This window comes from Colossoma macropomum, unplaced genomic scaffold (assembly GCF_904425465.1).
Source record: "Colossoma macropomum unplaced genomic scaffold, Colossoma_macropomum, whole genome shotgun sequence".
Classification (NCBI taxonomy): domain Eukaryota; kingdom Metazoa; phylum Chordata; class Actinopteri; order Characiformes; family Serrasalmidae; genus Colossoma; species Colossoma macropomum.
Genome location: NW_023494788.1, coordinates 39,586,920 through 39,608,427, shown reverse-complemented (window position 1 = coordinate 39,608,427; position 21,508 = coordinate 39,586,920). Strand labels below are relative to the sequence as shown.

Here is a 21,508-nt window from a genome sequence, read left to right as displayed (position 1 = left end):
CTTACTATATAGGTGCACTTTGTAGTTCTACAGTTACAGACTGTAGTCCATCTGTTTCTCTGCATACTTTGTTAGCCCCCTTTTACCCTGTTCTTCAGTGGTCAGGACCGCCATGGACCCTCACAGAGAAGGTACTATTTGGGTGGTGGATCATTCTCAGCACTGCAGTAACACTGACGTGGTGGTGGTGTGTTAGTGTGTGTTGTGCTGGTCAGAGTGGATCACACACAGCAGTGCTGCTGGAGTTTTAAACACTGTGTCCACTCACTGTCCACTCTATTAGACACTCCTACCTTGTCAGTCCACCTTGTAGATGTAAAGTCAGAGACGATAGCTCATCTGCTGCTGCACAGTTTGTGTTGGTCATCCTCTAGTCCTTCATCAGTGGTCACAGGACGCTGCCCACAGGGCGCTGTTGGCTGGATATTTTGGTTGGTGGACTATTCTCAGTCCAGCAGTGACACTGAGGTGTTTAAAAACTCCAGCAGCGCTGCTGTGTCTGATCCACTCAGACCAGCGCAACACACACTAACACACCACCACCACGTCAGTGTTACTGCAGTGCTGAGAATGATCCACCACCCAAATAGTACCTTCTCTGTGAGGGTCCATGGCGGTCCTGACCACTGAAGAACAGGGTAAATGGGGGCTAACAAAGTATGCAGAGAAACAGATGGACTACAGTCTGTAACTGTAGAACTACAAAGTGCACCTATATAGTAAGTGGAGCTGATAAAATGGACAATGAGCATAGAAACAAAGAGGTGGTCATGATGTAATGCCTGATCGGTGTTTGTGTGTAAGTGTGTTGTCTTCACCGTTTCCCGACCTCTCCTTGAAGACGTTTAGTATTTACAGTCACCACCCATGACCTAGTTTGGCTAATCAATCTTTCATTAAATCAAATCAGTTGTGCTGATTTAATCCACCACCCAAGAAGTCAAGAAAACAATCCTGTGTTCTTCTAAATGTTTTCTTGTAACCAAGATGTTAATAACTGTTTTAAAAAAACAACTTTTTGCATTGTACTGTGTTTGTTTATTTGTATTTATTTTTATGTTATATAGTCTTTTAACCAGCAAATACACACTTGCTGCCAAGTGTGCAATCTTATCCACAAAAGGCCTGGTGCAGGTTTTCACTCCAGTCGAGCATGAGCACACCTGACTGCACTTGTTTATTCAATTGTTCTTAGCCAAACAATTAATCACGTGTTCTGTCCTGCTTTGTTGCAGTGAAAACCTGCCACCAAACCAGCCCTTTGTGGCAAAGATTAGACACCAAATTTTGTAACTTCCTAAGACTTGCATGGTAGTGTATACTGATTTTTAACCTGTTATGGATCTAGTTTTAAAGTTACCCGTGTACTTATTAACCTCTTCAACTCCTTGAGACCACCAGTGGTTCCCAAACCCACTTCGTCATATTCTTCATAATCATATTTCATAGGCTGCATTCTAAAGGTGGGGGTCATATGAGAGCTGTAACTGTCTTCTTTCCAGTCAAATAGATGGGTGATGTAATTTTAAACCCTTATAATAAAAGAAGCTGAACTCACAATTTTTTTTCTGCTGAAAGTCGACCCATTTTTCCACAAATCTGAGCTATAAACTATAAACAGACGGCGTCTCTTCAGTGATCTGCTCTGTAAAAATTATTTTTATAAATAATACAAAGAGCGTCTAAGATTTTTGGCTTTCAGCAGTAAATTGTAAGCATATAGCAATATGTGTGATCATAAAACACATTCTGTTAATTTGAGGGGAGCTTTTACAAAAATAAATAAATAAAATAAAAATGTACATTTATTTCATGCAGTTAATGAATACTTTGCCTTATGATTTGGTCATGTAAATTCAGATGGACAAACCAAAATATGCCCTGGAGAATAAGAGGTAGTGAGTGAGAATGATGGAACAACATCTCTCTTTTATTTTTTCTATTCTTTTCTTTAAAAATAAGTCTTTCTCTTAATCCTTATGTTAATCTTTAGTCTTAAAAAAGATGTTTCTTTGCAGGGTCAAATGGTTCCTCAGGCTTATGGGAATGTGTTGCATATGGGTCTATATAACACCAAAAAAAAGGGTTCTTCTACTGTTACAATATCAAGCTTGCAACAGTAGAAGAACCATTTCTGGTGCTAATGTAGATCCATTTCACCAGGCAAAGGACCATTTAAGCATGAAATAGTTTTATGTAGAATGCATCATTCTAAGTAGAATTACTATGTTTACTTTAAGTGTGTAGATAAAACACCAGTGGTGGACGAAGTACACAAACCATGTACTTGAGTTAAAGTAGAGATACACCAAGGTAAAATATTACTCCAGTAAAAGTAGAAGTTCCTCCCTTTAGACCTCCACTTGAGTAAAAGTACAAAAGTACTTAAGTATCAAAAGTGAAAGTACTAAGATTAATTATGACTTTAATGTCCTATTATCATTTTTTGTAACAAGACTCGCTTCATTAACTCATTTTAGGTGAAAATACTCCAGTGTCTCTCTTGGTAAACCAGTCTTTTAATAGAATGTCATTAATTAGTGACGCTGATGTCTATTAAAAAGATCATAAGCACAAAACACTGAAGGCAAACAGTTTCCATCAGGTAGAACTGAGTGGCTCTGAAATAACTTTTTACAAACAAGCAAAGTTTCGGTTTAAGATTTATTTGAACTTAGTTACAAGTTTAAGTTTAATAAAAACTTTAAACTCAGATTCACAAATGAGTTTCCTTTACTAAACTGCATCTGTAGGTCTCTGTTCATAAACATAAACTAGCCAAAACTAATTTACTATTAAATGAAATAGTGTTTGTATAAATTCAGAATAAAGACACGTCAGTCACAACTGCATATGTGTACATATTTCTATATTGTGGTCTATTTACACAAAGTTAGGTTAGTTCATCATTTATGTTGAATAGACTCTCCCAAAATTTTACGCTGCTGCACTGATGTTGAACCGTGTGCTGCACTGGGTCGGTATGACCAACAGGTCAAAACAAGCTAAGAAGTCGCCCAAAATGGAAAAACCTCAGTAAAGTACAGATACACGAAAAAATACTAAAGTACAGAAACGAATTACATTTACTGAGTTACTGTCCACCACTGTAAAACGTTTACTGATGAATATATATGATATATACATGACATATATATATATATATATGTTTAATCAGAGCAGTTTAATATGAAATTATCGCGAACCCATGACATTTTTTTCCACAGCGGGACGCGCCTAGAGCGCATGCGCGGCCTCTCCGTCACTCGGTGAAACGGCGCTGGGAGTGAGTGCGCAGTGTAACTGAGGGTTCATCACTTTTATGATGTTTTGCTGAGCTGTCCTGTAAATCTGTCGCTCAAAACCGATACGAACAGGAGGAACGGCCACGATGCTGCGTGTGTGCTTGAAAGGAGCGAATGCAGCGGCGCGGGTAAGCTTCGCTCAGGGACAGTTGTCAGAGTCGCTGGCTAGCGCGGAGCTAAACTCACCAGAGCGGTCATTCAGTGACCCACACGGCAGGCCTGCTGCGTTTTTGTCTCTAATTACAAGTTTCTAACTTACACGGGTTACATGTTCACCTTGTGCGTCAGGTTTTATGTTGTTTAAGGTCTGACAGCGTAAATACGTTGACTTTGCGTCGCTGCGGTGTGTGTCATTTGAAACGGCTAAAGGTGTAGCTGCTAGCTGGGACACTCTGAGTTCTACGTAAACGGCGTAAGTCGAAGCGTGGAGGGGCGGGCGTTCTGGGTTGATTGACGGCTGACTTAGCAAATGAAACCGCCGAGTGAAGTGAGAGGCATGGACGTCCACCAATAGGAAGCTCTCAGGCTGCAGCGACGTTGCTTTGGGCGGGCAAAGCATGATTCATGTTTTCCGTCATCCATTCATGAACAAGTAGCTGAAGAAAAGGCGTCGGTGCAGAGTTTAAACTTTGCTGCTCAAACTGAATTTCGTTCGCCTGGTCAGATTTAATATGTCTAAAGTTAAGTAGGCGAAGAACGAAGGCGGCTTAGCTGATAATGCTTTACGCAGCGGCGGACTGTTTTGTGCGTGATGAGGACGTGACCTTGCCAAGATAAAAGTTGGCTTAAGTTTTCCGCGCAAGATGAAGTGAAAGTGTTAATTTCACTGACATGCAAAATATTCACATTGTCGAATAATTGCCGGAGGTATAAAAGTGAAACCAAATCAAGGTCGAGTCTGACTCTCAGTTTAGACCTGTTGAGTTACTCCAGGTCCTCTGTCCTCATCACTGATCCTCAGTGGAGTGATGGACGCTACCTTTACATACTACCTCCACATACTACCTCCAGGGTTGTAATCATAGCATCACTGATTTATCATCATTTTTGAATACAGTCAAATTCACATTAGCTCTACTTATTATATAGATACACTGTGTAGTTCTACAATTACAGACTGTAGTCCATCAGTTTTTCTCATGGTATTGTTTGGGTGGTGGATCATTCTGAGAATAGTCCACCAACCAGAAATATCCAGCCAACAGCGTCCTGTGGGCAGCATCCTGTGACCACTAATGAAGGACTAGAGGATGACCAACACAAACTGTGCAGCAGCAGATGAGCTATCGTCTCTGACTTTAGGTCTACAAGGTGGACCAGCAAGGTACTTGTTTCTAATAGAGTGGACAGTGAGTGGACAGTGTTTAAAAGCTCCAGCAGCACTGCTGTGTCTGATCCACTCGTACCAGCACAACACACACACTAACGCACCTCCACCACGTCAGTGTTACTGCAGTGCTGAGAATGATCCACCATCCAAATAGCATCTGCTCTGTAATGGTCCCGTGGGGTCTGTACAGTCTGTAACTGTAGAACTACACAGTGCACCTATATAGTAAGTGAAACTGATTAAATAGACAGTGAGTGTAGAAATAAGGAGGTAATAATGTGAATAAAGTGCTCAGTTAATGTAGAAACGGGTAAAATTGTCAGAGAATTATTAATAAAAAGTGAGTAAAAAAGGTAAACATGAAAATTAAGCAATACAATAAAAGATTTCAGCAACACAAACTAGAAATTCAGCTGTCTGTTACATTATTTTTCTCCTGTCTTATGTCATAAATTGTCCTGCTAAGTCTACAGTTTCTTCATATCCCCCTAGTGGAGTATGGCAGTAGGGGGAATGTGAGGATTTATTCGGTAATCCTGAGTAGAGTTATGGAAAGACCTGAATCTGTTCTTGTTTTTCTCTTCTCTGTAGCCTGTGCTATTTCATGGATGATTGTTCTCACTTCTGTCCTTTCAGAAATGCACTTGCGGGAAGGTCGCAGTCCACCCCCTGCAGCACTGCCGTCGCTACACTTCAGCTGGAAACTCAGGGTAGGAATGGATGAATGGCGTCCAAAAAAGGCACATTTAATTTCAGAACAGGCGCAACCTCATTATATCTGCTTTGTTGGGGTCTTATTGGCTTATTGTTCAGAAAATGGCGGGTCATGTACAGCGCCAGACTTATTGGCACTGCTGGTAAGGATGAGTCAGAAAAGGCTATCATTAAAAAAGGAAAGAATGGGCTCCCGAGTGGCGCAACCGTCTAAGCGTTGGCCCTATCATCAGGAGATCGCGAGTTCGATCCCTGGTGATGCTACAGCCGTCCGTAGCCGGGAGTCCAAGAGAGCACAATTGGCCTCGTTCTCTCTGGGTGGGTAGGATGGCCCCTCCTTCTCCCCCCATCACTCAGCGCGATGCTAGTCGGCGCAGGCGTCTGTTAGCTGACGTAACAGATCTGGCGGTTGGCGCTTTCCTCCGAGCGCGTTCGGCTGTCCAGTGACGTTGCGTGAGCGGCAGCTCGAAAAGAAGCGGTGGTTGGCTTCACAGGTCTCGGAGGAAGCCTGTGTTAGCCTTCACCCTCCTAGCGTTGATAGCATCGTGTGATTGGGGGAGTCCTAACTAGCGGGTGGAATTGGAGACGACTAAATTGGGGAGAAAAATCAGGTAAAAAAAAAAAAAAAAAGGAAAGAATAAAACTCCAAAAATTACACTTGCCGCAATTGTTTACACACTTGCATCTGGTACTCGTGCAGCATTACTTTCTCAGAATAATAACACAGTGTCTTTTCTTACAATGCTTGGGGAGGTTAGACAGGCTAAGGCTGTTCCTCCATTCAGAACATCTCCAGATTCTTCAGAGTTTTTGATCTCTGCTTGTGAAATCACCCCACCAGTTTTCAGTTGAGTTTAAGGCTGTGTTCACACAGCAGGTAAAAGTGGCCCAAATCTGATTTTCTTACCAAATTTGATTTTTTTTCTTTGGCTGTTCACAAAATCTTTTAAATGTGATCTGTATGCGACATCAGTCTGAACAGATCAGCTCCTAAACTGACCCACACGCACAAAAGAACAGAGCGTCACGCTGCTTCACGGCTCATCCAGAGGTAAACAATCACGACTGCCAACGAACACCAGTCACTCCCGGAGGATCAGCTTCATCTTCACCAGCATCACAGGAGCCATCATGAAGCTTCGCTGACTGACAGCTGGGCTCATCACCCAGAATGTGTTCAAGTTCGCCGTAAAAAGGGCGCGGTCACTTCTTTGGTTCGCGTCCTCGGATTCTTTAAACTTTGCTTTCAGACCTTTAACTGTTCTGACGCTGCAGCCTCGTCCTCCTACGGCCGCGTTCGGACATTTCTTTCAAAATCTCTTCGAACACGGAGGGTTTTGGATGAGTCTCTTCTAATTTTTGTACAAAAATATCAGCCTAAATGTTTGAGTCTCAGCAGCGTGAAATTATGACGAATGTTGAGTTGGATTGACGTAAAAGCTGCATGAATTACGATCTGGCTGTTCAGACTCGCATTGCTGCAGATCGGATACGTATCGGATTTCAGTACCACATATGGAAGCGTCTCAAATTGGAATTGAAAATGTCAGATTCAATGTGTTTATCTGTTCACACTGACACACAGAAACACATCTGAGTCACTTTTACCTGCTGTGTGAACAAGGCCTAAGTCATGACCCTGTGGTTGTTTCTGCGAATACGTGATTCTGTCGTCTTCTATAAATATAAATGTGTTTAAAATGCAGTTTACTTTTTATAAATTCAGTTTTTGTGTATTGCAGGTCTGCTGCTGGTAAGATTGTAGCTGCCAGTCTTCTGACAGTTGGTGGTGGGTTGGGTGGTACAATCCTGTATGCCAAATGGGACCCCAAATTCAGGGCAAACATTGAGAAGAGCGTTCCCTATTCCGACCAGCTCTTCGAGATGACGCTTGGTCCCCCTCCACCACCATTTGTCCCTTTGCAAAAGAAACCGGTAGGAGGCAAAATCTATTCAACTGTAGATAAAACACAGAATTCTGTATTATCCACAGTAAATTGTATGTATTTCCCATAGCTTTTACCCTTTCTGAGCTAGCTTATGGGACTGTTTCTAAATAGGCTTTTATGTATGGATGTGTGTCAGGTCAAGGTTGAACCACTGCAGATATCTTCGGTGTCTGAAGCCTCTAAGGACTCAAAGCAGCCCAAAGCAAAAGGCAAAACTAAAGATAAGCAGCCGGAGCCAGCACCTGTAGAACCCAAGCCTGCTGTAGACGAAACCCCAGCTCAGTCACAACAGACCATTGAGGGTGAGTGTATGTGAGGATGTGTACCGGCACACAGTAGATATACAGATATGCAGATAGAAGTGTTATTATTCCCAAAGGGTTAAAGCTACAACAACAAGGACTGTACATATTCAGTAATGTGCAGATGTTTAGGCACCTGGGAATATTATATTTGGGAAAATATTTATCTGGGTTGGTAAGCATTTATGTGCTCAGGAAAACACTAGTATGATAAATACAATTAACGTTCATACAGAAATTTGTGATTTTATGTCTGTATGTTTGTGTAGCTGTTACCAAACCTCTCCTTGTGACAGCCCACTAGTAACTGAGTGTGTTTATATGCACTTAATAATCCAATAACTGCAGAAAATCTGATTTTTTCAGTAATACAATCAGCACGTTTACATGTACTTGAGTAATCAGATAATGGGGAAACTCCAGGTCTACATGAGTCAGGCAGTAATCGGATTTCTGCTTTGCAACCAGCCAGTAGACTCACAGAAGAAGACGGGACACAAACGTAACGTAAAACTCAAATTTCATGCCGCGTTTTTTTTAAACATTGCGCCGCATTACCAGAAAATATGAACATACATCATCTAGAAGACGAACAGTATTTAAATCCTTTATTTCGTGTTTGGTGTCAGCGCCGCTCCACAATTGTTTTGCTGTATCTCGCGACATCCACCATCAGAGAAATCCGAAAGAAATCAGAGTAAGAGTACATGCACTGAGAAATCTGATTACTGAGCTAAAATCCAGCTTGGTGTTTACATGATCATTTGAATAATCGTATAGCTGCAGAAATCCGATTACGATTGGATTATTGAGTACATGTATACGCACTCATTGTAATCATATTCCAGTATCTAGTTAATCAAGTGTGCTGGTGATGAAGTTTAATAAATACCTGTGGTGACTGGGGGTGTCCCGGAGACGCCTGGACCCAAACTTTGTTCTTCAGATGCTGAGATCAGATGCTTTTTTTGGAAACTAGAAATTACTGTGTTACTGTAGAGAATCACACAACATCAACAAGCATTCTTATCTTCCTTAAATCTGATTTCATATAGTCCTGGATGTTTATCAGTTTGAGTCTGTAACAGGCCAGATGCGCTATCCTGCTGGTATCTGGGCTTTAAGTTGTACGTACTATTTAAGACATCTCTGCATGTGGGAACAACATAATTCCTCCACTGACAGGTATGAAAGTACGGTGTATAGATGGGGTCATATGTGTGATGAGTGCATCAGCGAAGACTGTTTTGTGGATCTTTATTTGTGGATATTGCATTGATGTATATCAATTTTGTGGATGTAGTATTTGATTTAGTTCTACTCTGCTTTATTAGATCTCATTAGATCTCATCTCATGCTTTTTTGCGGTATAGCAAATTTTCCTTTAAATTGGGGTATTAGGGGCTATTATCTGCTTTCTCTTTCTATACATGCAACAGGTCTGTGAACTCCATATACCTCTTAAGTGCTCTTATACCACTCACCGTTTTTTAAAATTGATTTCCTAACCAGATTTAATCAGTAACAAATCAGTGATTTTAGGATGTGTTATCTTTTCTCTTCCATAATTTGATGTACATTGACTCTGATTGCTGTTTGAATCATTATGTACTTTGTGATTTGCAGTCACTGAAATTCACAGAAGAAATGATTAATCCATCACTGGTTGCAGTAATTTAGCATGACCATTCATTTACCTGCCTCAGCAGAGCGAATTCTACTTTTACAGCAATTTTTTGGCAAAAGCATTTACTTCTTTACTTCTGCAGTGGAGCTACAAGGCTAACAAGTAATGAAAGCTTATACCTTAGCAGTTGGCACTGTGTAAACATCATAATATATTTTCACACCCTTGCTTAAAACGCTGTCAAGATGTTAAATGATCTCAAATAGACTTGCACAAGTAGTTTCTCACACCTTATAACATAGTTATCTATAAAAATGGGCAAAAATACAGAAAAAAACCTTCTTTCTTAAGTTCTTACGATGGCTGGTGCCAGGCGTACACAGATATATGAATCTATACTGGGCTGCCAAGCCAATAAATCTACTGAAATTAAGAGTTCATGGCTACAATAATAGAAATACGTTTATCATATACATTGTATTTATAGTACAGAAATGTGCTACATAACGAGTCAAAGCTGTTACTTTGAAAAAAGGATTGTTTTATTAACAAACTTAATTAGATTAATTAAAAATATCAGGAATATTTCCATTATGGTGACTGTGGTTGTCCTCCCTGCCAAACTGGTCTGTCCTGAAGTCATCCGATTTAAGTTGTATCGTCAGGTACTGTTTATCAATTGCAGGAATAGTCTCTTAGTGTAATGGCAGCTTATTTAACACCTTATTTTATTTAAGACTTTGTTTTGTAGAGTAATATTAGCAAACCTCAGCCAATTGAACTGCAACTATGGCGTCAGACAGACTAGCTTGGCACCATGGTCACCACAACATCATTAACTATCGCAGTGGTTACAGTTAACAAATTCCAACAACATAATATGGTTTTATGCAGTTGGTTATGAATGTGACCATACAGATTTGAGAAAAAAAAAATCCCAAAAATCTCAAAGGCAAGTGGGCATTTGGCTCACAGAGTCTCCATTTTTGTGGCCAAAATTTGAAGTGAGCCCAGGGGCACAGAGCAGAAGGCATTGTTTACTCTTGCCTGTGACCAGAATTAGCTTTGTAAGCTGAATTATAAAAACATGTTTATTATATACACATTGAATTTACATTTCTGTACCAAAACATAACCAGATGTTGCTTTAAAGAGGAATTATTTACACATGCATGCACTGGGGCCTGTTTAGCAGTCTGAAGTTTCTCCACAAGGGGGCGCAAGGAGGCTTTTTGTGTGGGTAATCTAAAGAGAAGAAACATTTATGAACCCACACCAGAAGGAGCTTAATAATATTAATATGTGCATTTGCAGTTATAATTTTTAAAATGAGAAACCACTTTACTACAGAAAGATGTTGCATTACGTATTACTTTAATACAGAATTTAAGTTCATGCTTAAACTACTTGTAAGCTAAAGGATGGGGTATGAGGGAGGTCTACGCTGAAATTGAGATACATATATATAAACATTGCGTAGTCAAAAACAGTAGTGTATTGTGTGTGTGTGTGTGTGTGTGTATATATATAAATATATATATATATATATATATATATATATATATATATATATATATATATATATGCACACACTACTGTTTTTGGCTATGCAATGTTTATTCTAATAAATAAAACTGTGATACAGAGTACAGAGTGTGTCTAAGCCAATTTAGGGGCTGCATCCTTCGAAGGCTGCTTAGACCCGTGCAGGCTGAACTGAAATGAGACGGTCTGCTCTACAGTGGATTTCCTTTTTGGGTCACAGCACCGCTGTTCCCGACCTTACCGTTACATCACGAAACGCTGCTCCTGTCAAGTTCTTTTAGTTAGTTATTTAAAGATGGAGCCAAAAACTTTGATTTTTGATTTTTTTTTTTCATTTATTGGAGCTGGAGATGCTTTACTGCTGCCTACTGATGAGATTGGATTTTTTTTTAATATATATTTGTGTCATTACCTATGCGCCTCAATTTAAACCCTATACTTATATTTAAAGGTGAACTTTTCAGCCAGCATTCGCTCCTCTGCTGATGACGCCATGTTCTCGAATCCTTACCGGCATGCAATGAACCTCGAGATTTGCTGGTTTGATCCTTCGTTGCCATGAAAAAGAAGGACACATTTCTCGGCCACATATGAAGGAGCCTTCGAAATGGAACAGCCTAGTCGCACCGCTGTGATGCAGTCGGCCTTCAAGTGCAGCCTCCGAAGGATGCAGCCCCTGAATTGGGACACAGCTGTAGTGTCAGAAACCACATTAGCAAGTCTGTTTGAGATTACTTAATTGTGTTTGAGGAAAGTGTGTGGTGATATATATATACAACTTGCACAGTGCTAACTTCAGGTATTTAAGTTTCCATGAATTTTTAGCTTCATTAGCACAAGAATCAAACCTGAAACCTTAAACATGTCCTGCCTGACTAACCTTGGGACAAGGGGAAAATTTTGGAAATTGAATTTTTCACCAATCATTTGTTTAAAGTTAGGGAACAAACTTGCCAACAGCTGGTGTGAACAGCACGTGCTCCTTATGACTTCGGCGTCACCCCCGCCTGTCCTGACATAGGTTCCACTGTTGTTGCAGAGGCCTCAGCTGAGGCGGCCCATATCATTTCAGCCATGAGTGAGGTGCAGTCTGTGCCCGCCCCGGGCACTAGCCACGAACCACCGACCTCCGAGCCCGAAGCCCAGACCCTTTCGCCCGGCCAGCCTGCGGCAGGTTAGAGCCGCACCGCATGGAGCAATGCTCCCGGCCTTCAGCAACCGATCCAGGACCAGTGAGCAAGCTCAAATACTTTTCATACTCAGACAGGAGCTGCTCCTGGATCAGTTGATCAGGCACACAGCACTGCTGCCTGCCTTGCCACGTGTGTTTGAGACTCTTCATCCCAACGTTGCCCTTCTTTCTGCGTTTTCTGTCTCTCCAGCTTCAGGAGAGATGTGTTTTTGTCTAACTCATTACTAACCCACTCATTCCTTCGTCCCTTTGCATGACCATTACACTTTTTTAATATCTAAGCCCTAACTCACCAACATCACAAACTCATTTTGCACCCAGTTTATGGCCTTTTTGTAGACGCTGCATTTTTTTTTTTTGCATGCCTCGTGGTATAAGGAGGGGGGATTTGGGCCACAAGTCAGTTAGTATGTGTTTGTACCTGTGCCGTTTATATGTGTGCTCATCTTGTGATTGTAGCTGAAGAATGCTGCTCTGAGTGTGCTCCCGACGAACATGCCCTCAAAGAGCGACCTGTGGAGGAAGTGTCTGCCCGCTTAGCTCAGCAGGACCAGGCAGAACAGGATGCTCTGTCCGGTAGGTGTTCCAGAGATCTTCTGACACATACGCTCATATCACAGCCTACAATACGAAGTGACCCCATGTTTGGTCTCCCTTTATTCAGTCAAGTGCTCTCTCTTACTTAATGCCTGAAAATTGCATAACTGAAATACTCACTGATCACTTTTTCAGGTACACCTAGCTTGTATCTACACCCAGTGGCCCTTATTCTTCAAAGCTATGTTCATCAAATCTGATTGTAGAATTAGTGCACGAATTTGTTATTCATCAGTTTCATCTTCAGCATATCTGCACCATCAAACTCATGTCTGGTAGTAGTTTGTGTAAATTTGAGCGTAATAAGTTGATTTGTGATTTGTGCACATTAATAATTGCTGAATTTTACCCTCCTCCGCTATCACTGCAGATGGGCAGGGTCGCCTGCAGAGCACCACTAGTAGCTGTTAATGAAGTAATACTCTTTTTATTTGAGGGTCCCATTTCGTAGGAAAGATTTCAAACACTACCCCTGTAACTCAGTTCTAAGGGGCAAGGTGACACTCGAAAACAAGGGGTAGGGGTAAAAATAAGAAATGGGATTGGGCCATAGTGTAATCTCTTTGTGAAGAGAGTTGTGGGTAAAATGGTGTGTGTGTGTCCAGTTTTGTCAGGTGACCTTGAGGATGCTCTGGGGATCTCAGCCAAGTTCACCCTGCAGGCCATTGGAGCACAGGAGGTAGCCCTCACTGCCATCGGCAGACACACACAGAAACTCAGAGAGGCCATGGACTCGGAGGTGAGCCCCTTTCTCTCTCTCTCGCCACCTGGCTGACTTTAGGGCCGCACGATAAATCATATTTTTATCATTATTGCAATGTGAGTTTGTGAGTTGAGATAAACATCATTACATTGCTGGCGCAAACAGTTAGATTGCTTTTCTGTGCTGGATTTTAACCCTACTCTGTCAGCTAGTGGGGGTCAAGTAACTTAACCATTAGGCTAAACAGCCAATCACGGAGTGTGCACAGCTCAAAAACTACTCTGTCCTGAACTACAAACCTGTAAAAATGCATCAAACATGAGGTTTGTTCTCATACTCAGTAATTCCTGTGTGCCTATAAAAAAAAATATACATACTTTTTTGTTTTTGTAGCCTTTATAGAAAAAGCTGTTGAGGTAGTGCTGTTTCTCAGCCTTTCAGTGCACAAAAAATGTGCTTGCAGTTCTGATGCAAGTAGCTTTTTTCTTTTTGTTTTGCACAACAGTGAATGACACTTTTGTAATTTTGTATTTTGCTGTTTGCTTAAAGGAGAGGCTAGTTAGGTTTTTGTTTACAAATGCAAAAAAAAAGTCTGTACTTGCATCACATCCAGTCAGAGGCACACTATTTTAATAACAGTCTATCGCTTCTTATATCCTTGTGATATCTGACAGCTTTATCGAACATCTTATTTTATGTCAGTATCGTTCGGCCCTGGCTGACCTGCTCTTTCCTGCTCTCTTCTTTCTGTTCTCTTCACTTTGTTGTAGAAAAGAACATTTACAGTTAAAATTGTATAAATGGTGACATGGAGTGTTGATCTCTGACCTCACAACTATTTGATGGTTCTTTAGGAAATTATTCAGTGCATCATGAAATCACCATTATTTGTTTAGATTGTTTTGGTACTATTGTTGTATTTTGGTGGTATTATTATTATTATTATTATTATTGTTACAACTAAATACTCAGTAACTGGAGGTGGCAATATAGCAAAATATGGTTAGTGCTGGGCAAAATGGCCTCAAATCATTATCATGATTAACTGAATATTTTACCTCGATTACGATTAATGAACGATTATTTTGTTTTTGTTTTTTTGTTTGTTTTTTTGCCCTCATAGTTCACTGAACTATAGTTGTACTGTAAATATGTTCTGCATATCTTAATGTAAATCGTCTCAACAGCCAGATCGGAATTCACGCGGCTTTTACGTCAATCCAACTTTACATTCGTCGTAATTTCGCGCTGCTGAGACTCATAAACATTAGGGGTGATATTTCTGTACAAAAATTAGAAGAGACTCGTCCAGAATGCCTCCGTGTTCGAAGAGATTTTGAAAGAAATGGCTGAACGTGACTGGAGGAGAACGAGGCTGCAGCGTCAAAGAACAGTTAAAGGTCTGAAAGCAAAGTTTAAAGAATCCGAGGAAACAAACCAAAGAAGTGACTGAATACGGAGCTCTTTTTATGGCAAATTCGGACACATTCTGGGTGATGAGCCCAGCTGTCAGTCAGCGAAGCTTCATGATGGCTCCTGTGATGCTGGTGAAGATGAAGCTGATCCTCCGGGAGCGACTGGCGTTTGGTTATAGTCGTGATTGTTTACCTCTGGATGAGCCGTGAAGCAGCGTGACTCATTGCTCTTTTGCGCATGCGGGTCAGTTTAGGAGCTGATCTGTTCAGACTAATGTCACATACAGATCACATTTAAAAGATATTGTGAACAGCCAAACAGAAAAATCAGATTTGGTGAGAAAATCAGATTTGGGACACTTTTACCTGCTGTGTGAACGTAGCCTTAGCTTCCATGTCGCAGACTGGACGTGGTGGAGTCACATGAAAACAGGTAGTAAGGTAGGTAAGTTTTTAAGGGGACAGTGCATGAACACTGGAAAGGGAAAAGGAATAACAGAATTAAAAAAAAATCTAAATAACCGACGTAAGCAAGATTTACATCGGTTAGAGGTTCTGAATGTCGGTTTCAATTACTTTTTCGATGAATCGGCCAGGCCTAATTTTCATACTTCAACATTTTTGTGATGCCTGTTTGGTTTCAGATATATGTATAAAATGAGGTCAGTTTGCTAGAATAGTGAAAATTCTTAGCTTCCTAGTAATTAGTATAAAGCTATAAAAAATTAAGACATTTCAGATGTGTCCATGATGATGGAGAGCTGTACATGATTCTGAAATGACTAAGAAAGCTGCGCAACATAATTTAACATGACAAATAATTTATGCTGTATATTTAAAAAGGTGTGGTGATTAAATCTTGATTAAATAAAAAGAAGCTTAAGACAAATAATTAATATATGTGGTGCCACACTTTTAGATAATATTCTATACTTAGTGTTATGTATTTATTTTAGTTATTCAGTTTTATTTATTTATTTATTTTAAAAATACCCCAATACCATCTTTAGTTGATTTTTTTAACACAGTTCTTTCCTAGAATACAGTAGTATTCGATCTGCTGATCTGACCATACAGTAGTTGTTTAGTTTAGTGTAGTACAGCCTTTATTGTAATATTTGCCATATGCCACTCTCCAATAGCAGCAGTTCTGTGTGTGTCTGTTCAGGACCCTCCAGATAAGAAGTCGGCTCAGTGGAAGGAGCTGGAGGATGCACTGAGTGATCGAACCCGTACTGTGGACCAAGCTGGACAGGCTCTCCTCCAGGCCAAGTAAGACCAAGAATTGGGGGATACTGACTTGACAGTCAAATTGCTGGCATTGCTGATAGCAAATGAAAAGCTAATAGTGGTCAGTTAGCATTACGCTAATGAGTTCATGTAGACCTGCAAGGTTTATGGCCACATTAGCATTAGCAGGATGTTAGATACAGCAACACAAGAGACTGTCAAATAGCAATAATGCTCCAACCTTGGCAGTACTTACTGTGCACTCTTATTGATGGGGCAGTCATGGGCTGGAGGTTAGGGAACCAGCTTTGCAACCAGAACGTCGCCAGTTTGATCCCCTGAGCCAACGGTACATGACTGAGGTGTCCTTGAGCAAGACACCTAACCCCCAATAGCTCCCCGAGCGCTGTGGATAGGGCTGCCCACCGCTCCGGGCAAGTGTGCTCACTGCCCCCAAGTGTGTGTTCATTAGTGTGTATGTGGTGTCTCACTGCATGGATGGGTTAGATTGCGGAGGTGAAATTTCTCCCATTGTGGGACTAATAAGGGTCGCTTAATCTAATCTAATCTTAATTGTGGTTATTTTTCCTGAAAGGGACTTTAAAACATATTTTAGAAGAGAACCTTTTTTCCATTGTGTCCCACTAACCCTTAAACAAAACAGCACCATTCCTGATGTCACCATAGTCTAGAAGGCTTTAGTGGAAAGTTATTTACTGGATAACTTTTGTAGCCTCATTTCCTTGTGTTTTCCATGTGCTTAAATAGAGAACAGCTTGAGAAGCTTAGAGTCGTGATCAACAGTGCCAAGGGCTCCAAGATTGAAGCAGCAAGACCCCAGATCCTGGCTGCAGAGGAGAACCTGCACAGTATGATCGTGGACTTGGACAAAGTCGTAACCAAAGTAAGTACTGTAATCAGGCTCAGTAATATGCTTAGAAGCTGACAAATCCTATTAACTCACAGGCAGATCAGTAGAAACCGAGTCTCTAATCTATTTTAGCTCTAGCACAGACACGCACATATACAAATAACCCCATATTGTCTCCAGGTATCAAAACGCTAACATATAGTAACTGTTATTAATGTGTTAGGAGCACTTCACAAAATGCTGGTGCTAATATTTAGAATAAATTAGTATAAGGCATATGAGATCAAACAGCCTTCTCCCCACTAGATGTCGTTTGTATATTCAGCCATGTTAGCGGACTGGTGAAGTGTCCTTTTAACCTAAACCACTGCTTCTTGAGTGGTGCTGTAACCTGTAAGCCACACCTGAACGTGGCGTCACCGTCTCCTTCTGTGTTTCAGGTGCAGGCGGCCCAGTCTGAGGCGAAGATCGTGTCTCAGTACAGCGAACTGGTGAATGAGGCCAAGGCTCAGTTCCAGAGAGAGTTGAGCAGCATCACTCCTGAAGTCCAAGCAAACTGGAAGGGTCTCAGTAAGCTCCCCCACACATGCTTTACCTGCTCTACTGTAATAACAGGGCCTGAAGTTCATTTTTCAAAACGAGGGGAGGGATTCCCCACTTAATGTTTCATATGGGGGGGTTTATACACTTTGGTGGGGGGGGTACTACTTGTGAGCTTAACTATAGGTCTTATCTTGTCCCGTTCTTTTTGAAAGAAGGACACTCCCTCTTTCATGAATTAGCCAATTTGTTTTCTGCTATAAAGTAGGAGGTTTTGAGAAGCCCCTTTGTTTCCTTCTCACACTGCAGCTGCGCAACTTCAACAGCATTAGCATCACATTCTTTGCTGAATCTGCCTCACGCTTTCTTTTCAAGGCTGCGGTATGAGAAGCACCATCTGAGTGGCGCCTTAAAGTTGACGCTTTGTAACATTGGCTGGTAAAAGGCGCAGCACTGTGCAGTTTACAAATCCAGCAGCTCGTTTCACTTTGCAAAATGTTTTTCATAAAACTGAGCATCTTTCTTTCTACCATGGTTTTCCCCCAAAAACTCAGGAAAAACCAGCAGAAGTGCTACATTGGGGATAATGCCATACCTCCTGCATTTTATCCCCTTGTTTTGATGTCAGCACTCAAACCTTTCAGGTGTTTAAACCATTTTTAGGTCGAAATATTTTGGTGCTTTCAACAGTAGTTTGTAAATGAAAACTGTTGTTATTCAGGCAAAACCTTCTCTTCATACCAAAAATGAGCAAATAGCTGTTTTATGGTCTCAAAACCTTTACATGATGGGGAGGAACAGTGAAAATGAAAATGACTTCAGAAGGCATGTTTGATTTACATTTTTTTTCATCTTATTATGAAGTGGAAAAATGATTAAAGTTTGAGACAGATTGTAGATTTTTTTTTCATTATTTGTATTTTAGATTCTCTTACCTTCTAAATGTAGCCAAATAAGACAGCTTGTCTGCACAAGGTTTGCAGGATTTGTACAGGGTTTGATAACGTGCTCAGATTTTGACTTGGGCTGAGTGTTAGTTTTAAGGGTGGAGTGTCCTTTTACGTTTGCATATCAGTTGACCTTGAATGACTGTAAACAATAACACTTGAAAATCTGACCAGATTGTCTCTTGAGTCCGTCAGAGGAACTGAGACATCACCTGCTCCTCCTTCCTCTTAATAAATCCTAAATGATTTATTTTTGTTTCCCACCTTTCAAACCTACAGTACAATCTACTGTGAACTAGTCAGTTTGCAGTAATTCTCTGCACCTCTTTCTCCAGCAGGGAAGCTGAGTGCAGATGACCTGAACTCTTTAATCGCTCATGCCCACCGCCGCATTGACCAGTTGAACCGCGAGCTGGCTGAGCAGCGAGTGCGCGAGCAGATCCGCATTGAGGCGGCGCTGGAACAGCAGAAGCAGGAGCACAAGAGAGCAGTGGAGCAGGCCGTGTCCACTGCACTGCAACACAACCGCGAGGAGTTGAGACTTGATCAGGAGAAGAAAGTAGGGCTGCGATTTAATGGAGTTTGTGCCATAAATCAGCTTTTTTAGTCGTAATATAAAATTGTAAACCTCTGATAAGGTGATCTTGAAACTGAAAGGTTTGCTTTTCAGAATTTCTGAAATAATTTAATAATATTAGTGCTATAATAATGTATAGTATGATTTGCTAATTTGCTAATTATACAAACAGTGGGAAGTTAGTGGTCGTTGTTTTTGTAATGTAGATTTTGTATTGTTGTAATTAAATGATTACAGCCTTTCTTGGCATATTGTCTCAGGTGCAGGAGGTGCGGGAGGTTATGGAGGCAGAGATGAGGACTCAGTTGCGCCGGCAAGCAGCCGCACACACTGACCACCTGCGAGACGTGCTTAAGGTGCAGGAGCAGGAGCTGCGGGAGGAGGCGCACGAGGTGAGCAGTTCTCACTGCTACATTCAGTAATATGCACTTCACTGGTTGTGAAATGGCACATTAAACATTCAGCGGCTTATATGATTTCATTGCTATGGCATGAAAATGGTTTATGTTTAATAAGAAGTCAGTCAGGAAGGTAAGAGTCTGCAGGCTGATTAAAGCAGCTATTAGTTTAGCATTACTTTTTTTTTATTCATATCAACTTTTATTTTTCTATGATCATAGAATCATGTATGGAGGAAAAATCTATGCTTGTGGAAGATGCAGTCCCCCCAGAAACTCGCTTGTCCTGCGATGATTTTATTGCTATTTGGATGTGAGACTTTCAATGAGGCGACATATAAAATACATATAAATACTTTTTTTTAACAGACTATTGCTGAGTTATCCAATATGAATAGGGCTTAAGACAGAATCAGATTCACACATTGATATACACTGATATGTATTTCTACCAGATGAGAAGAAATTTTGATTTTGAGAATTCAGAGAAATCCAATTTGGAAATTAAAGGAGATTAATCTAAAAAATTGAATTTAATTAGAAAAAAATTAAAATTATTTTTTGAAATCACTGATCAGTACAGTGTTTGGAAAAGCTGAAGACCTCTTGAGTGAAAATAAAGAACTTCTTTCAGTCAAGAATAGTCAGGCATGGTAAAAATGTATGTTTGAGTGAGGAAGGTGAATCCAGAATGCACTAATGTTGGTCTCAAACTGCCCTCTTGTGCAGAATCTGAACAGTAAGCTGATGGAACAGGAGACAAACTATCGCCGTCTGACCCAGGAGCAGCTGGACGCCTTCACGCTGGACATGAACTCTGCCTACGCAAGGCTCAAGGGCATAGAGGAGGCCATAGACAGTGAGTTTGCGCCCTCATAGCACTGTTTTAGTTTCATCTCATGCTGGTTTTTGATGGAAGGCAACATATTTCAACTATAACAGGCTTATTTTTGAACATCATGATTGTCTCTGATTAAGATAGTAATTTATGAACGTCATGATTCCCAAATGTGCAGATTAAAAAAAGAATGTACTGTCTCCTCTCAGGCCATGTCATAGCTGAGGAAGAGGCCCGCAAAGCCCACCAGCTGTGGTTATCCGTCGAGGCGCTGAACTACACCCTGAAGACAGCAGCTGCCGATTCGCCCACTGAGCCTCTGGAAGACGCCGTTCGTGCAATCAAGGAAAGCTGTGCGGAAAATGAGTTTGCCCAGGCTCTAGCCACAGCTCTGCCTGAAGAATCTCTGAGCCGTGGGGTCTACAGCGAGGCATCCCTGAGGGCACGCTTCTATGGTGTTCGGCGGATGGCACGGCGCGTAGCGCTGATCGATGAAACGCGTAACAGCTTGTACCAATACTTCCTGTCCTACCTACAGTCCGTCCTCCTCTTTGAGAAGGAGCAGGAGGCGCCACCCGTCAAGCTGGCGCCCCAAGACCTCGACACTTTCAAGCTGCTTGCCTACGCCACCTACAGCATTGAGCGTGGCGACCTGGAGCTGGCCGCCAAGTTTGTCAACCAGCTACGCGGCGAGGCGCGCCGTGTGGCTCAGGACTGGCTTAAAGAAGCCCGGCTCACCCTGGAAACCAAACAGGTGATCAGCCTCCTGTCAGCGTACGCCAATGCAGTGGGTTTAGGTACCACCCAGGCTCCTTAATCGCCCCACTTTGACAGAGTTGTAAAAATATGAGGACTGCTGCCTGTCTGCTACTAACAGCAACCTGCCGCACCTCAGATTAATTTATACATAATGTGGCACGCTAGCCAAAGTGGTTTTGTTTTGTTTATTTTTTATTTGTTCAAAGCACTTTTGCAAGAAGGCTTTGCCCTGAAAAATAATTCTCAAGTGGCCTACCAACCGCAACATTGTGCTGAATGTCTACATGTACCTCTTCTGCAAATCTAAGGTGACTGTCAGCAGTGGCACTCCAGTGTGCCCTCAGTGCACCTACAGAAGCCCTCCACTCTTTAGTTTTGAGTGACTTTGGCTCAGTACTGCTGTTGGTAGCCTGTCTAAAACTAGTCCGTTCACCGTTTCAAGGTCCACACATGTAACGCTTCAGGTTCTGTACCCTGGTTGTTTATTAACCTGGTATTGGGAATAATCAAATCCATTTTTGTCATGCTTTGATTCTCCACATCAATATTGGGTATCAATAAATCATGGATGTTGAGTCAGATTCCAGTTCGGCATGTTTTCATTTCACTCTTGCTTATTAAAGTGAGTCTTGTGAATCACTTTAAAGATCCATCATCTGGCATAGCTCT

General features: G+C 41.3%; 1 protein-coding gene across 3 annotated transcripts; it reads left to right on the top strand.

The window, feature by feature from the left end:
- The first annotated feature begins 3,261 nt into the window (after positions 1–3,261).
- On the top strand, positions 3,262–21,420 carry immt (inner membrane protein, mitochondrial (mitofilin)). 3 transcript variants are annotated; one of them, XM_036569320.1, is made up of 14 exons: positions 3,262–3,433; positions 5,272–5,345; positions 7,092–7,284; positions 7,435–7,600; positions 11,812–11,946; positions 12,424–12,540; positions 13,167–13,300; positions 15,848–15,951; positions 16,678–16,813; positions 17,221–17,350; positions 18,606–18,826; positions 19,105–19,236; positions 19,972–20,101; positions 20,290–21,420. In XM_036569320.1, exons 1-14 carry the CDS (start codon positions 3,392–3,394, stop codon positions 20,895–20,897), a joined length of 2,322 nt encoding a protein of 773 aa, XP_036425213.1. In that variant the 5' UTR covers positions 3,262–3,391; the 3' UTR covers positions 20,898–21,420. The 3 variants fall into 3 exon arrangements, with proteins under 3 accessions (XP_036425213.1, XP_036425212.1, XP_036425214.1); XM_036569319.1 differs by having other exon boundaries at positions 18,603–18,826; XM_036569321.1 differs by lacking the exon at positions 11,812–11,946 and having other exon boundaries at positions 18,603–18,826.
- The last annotated feature ends 88 nt before the right edge of the window (positions 21,421–21,508 follow it).

Bases quoted from the DNA above. Each gene is read 5' to 3' on its own strand.
- immt (XM_036569319.1), top strand. From the start codon at position 3,392: ATGCTGCGTGTGTGCTTGAAAGGAGCGAATGCAGCGGCGCGG. The intron at 3,434-5,271 runs GTAAGCTTCGCT...CTGTCCTTTCAG, and splicing joins GAGCGAATGCAGCGGCGCGG to AAATGCACTTGCGGGAAGGT. The intron at 15,952-16,677 runs GTAAGACCAAGA...GTGCTTAAATAG, and splicing joins CAGGCTCTCCTCCAGGCCAA to AGAACAGCTTGAGAAGCTTA.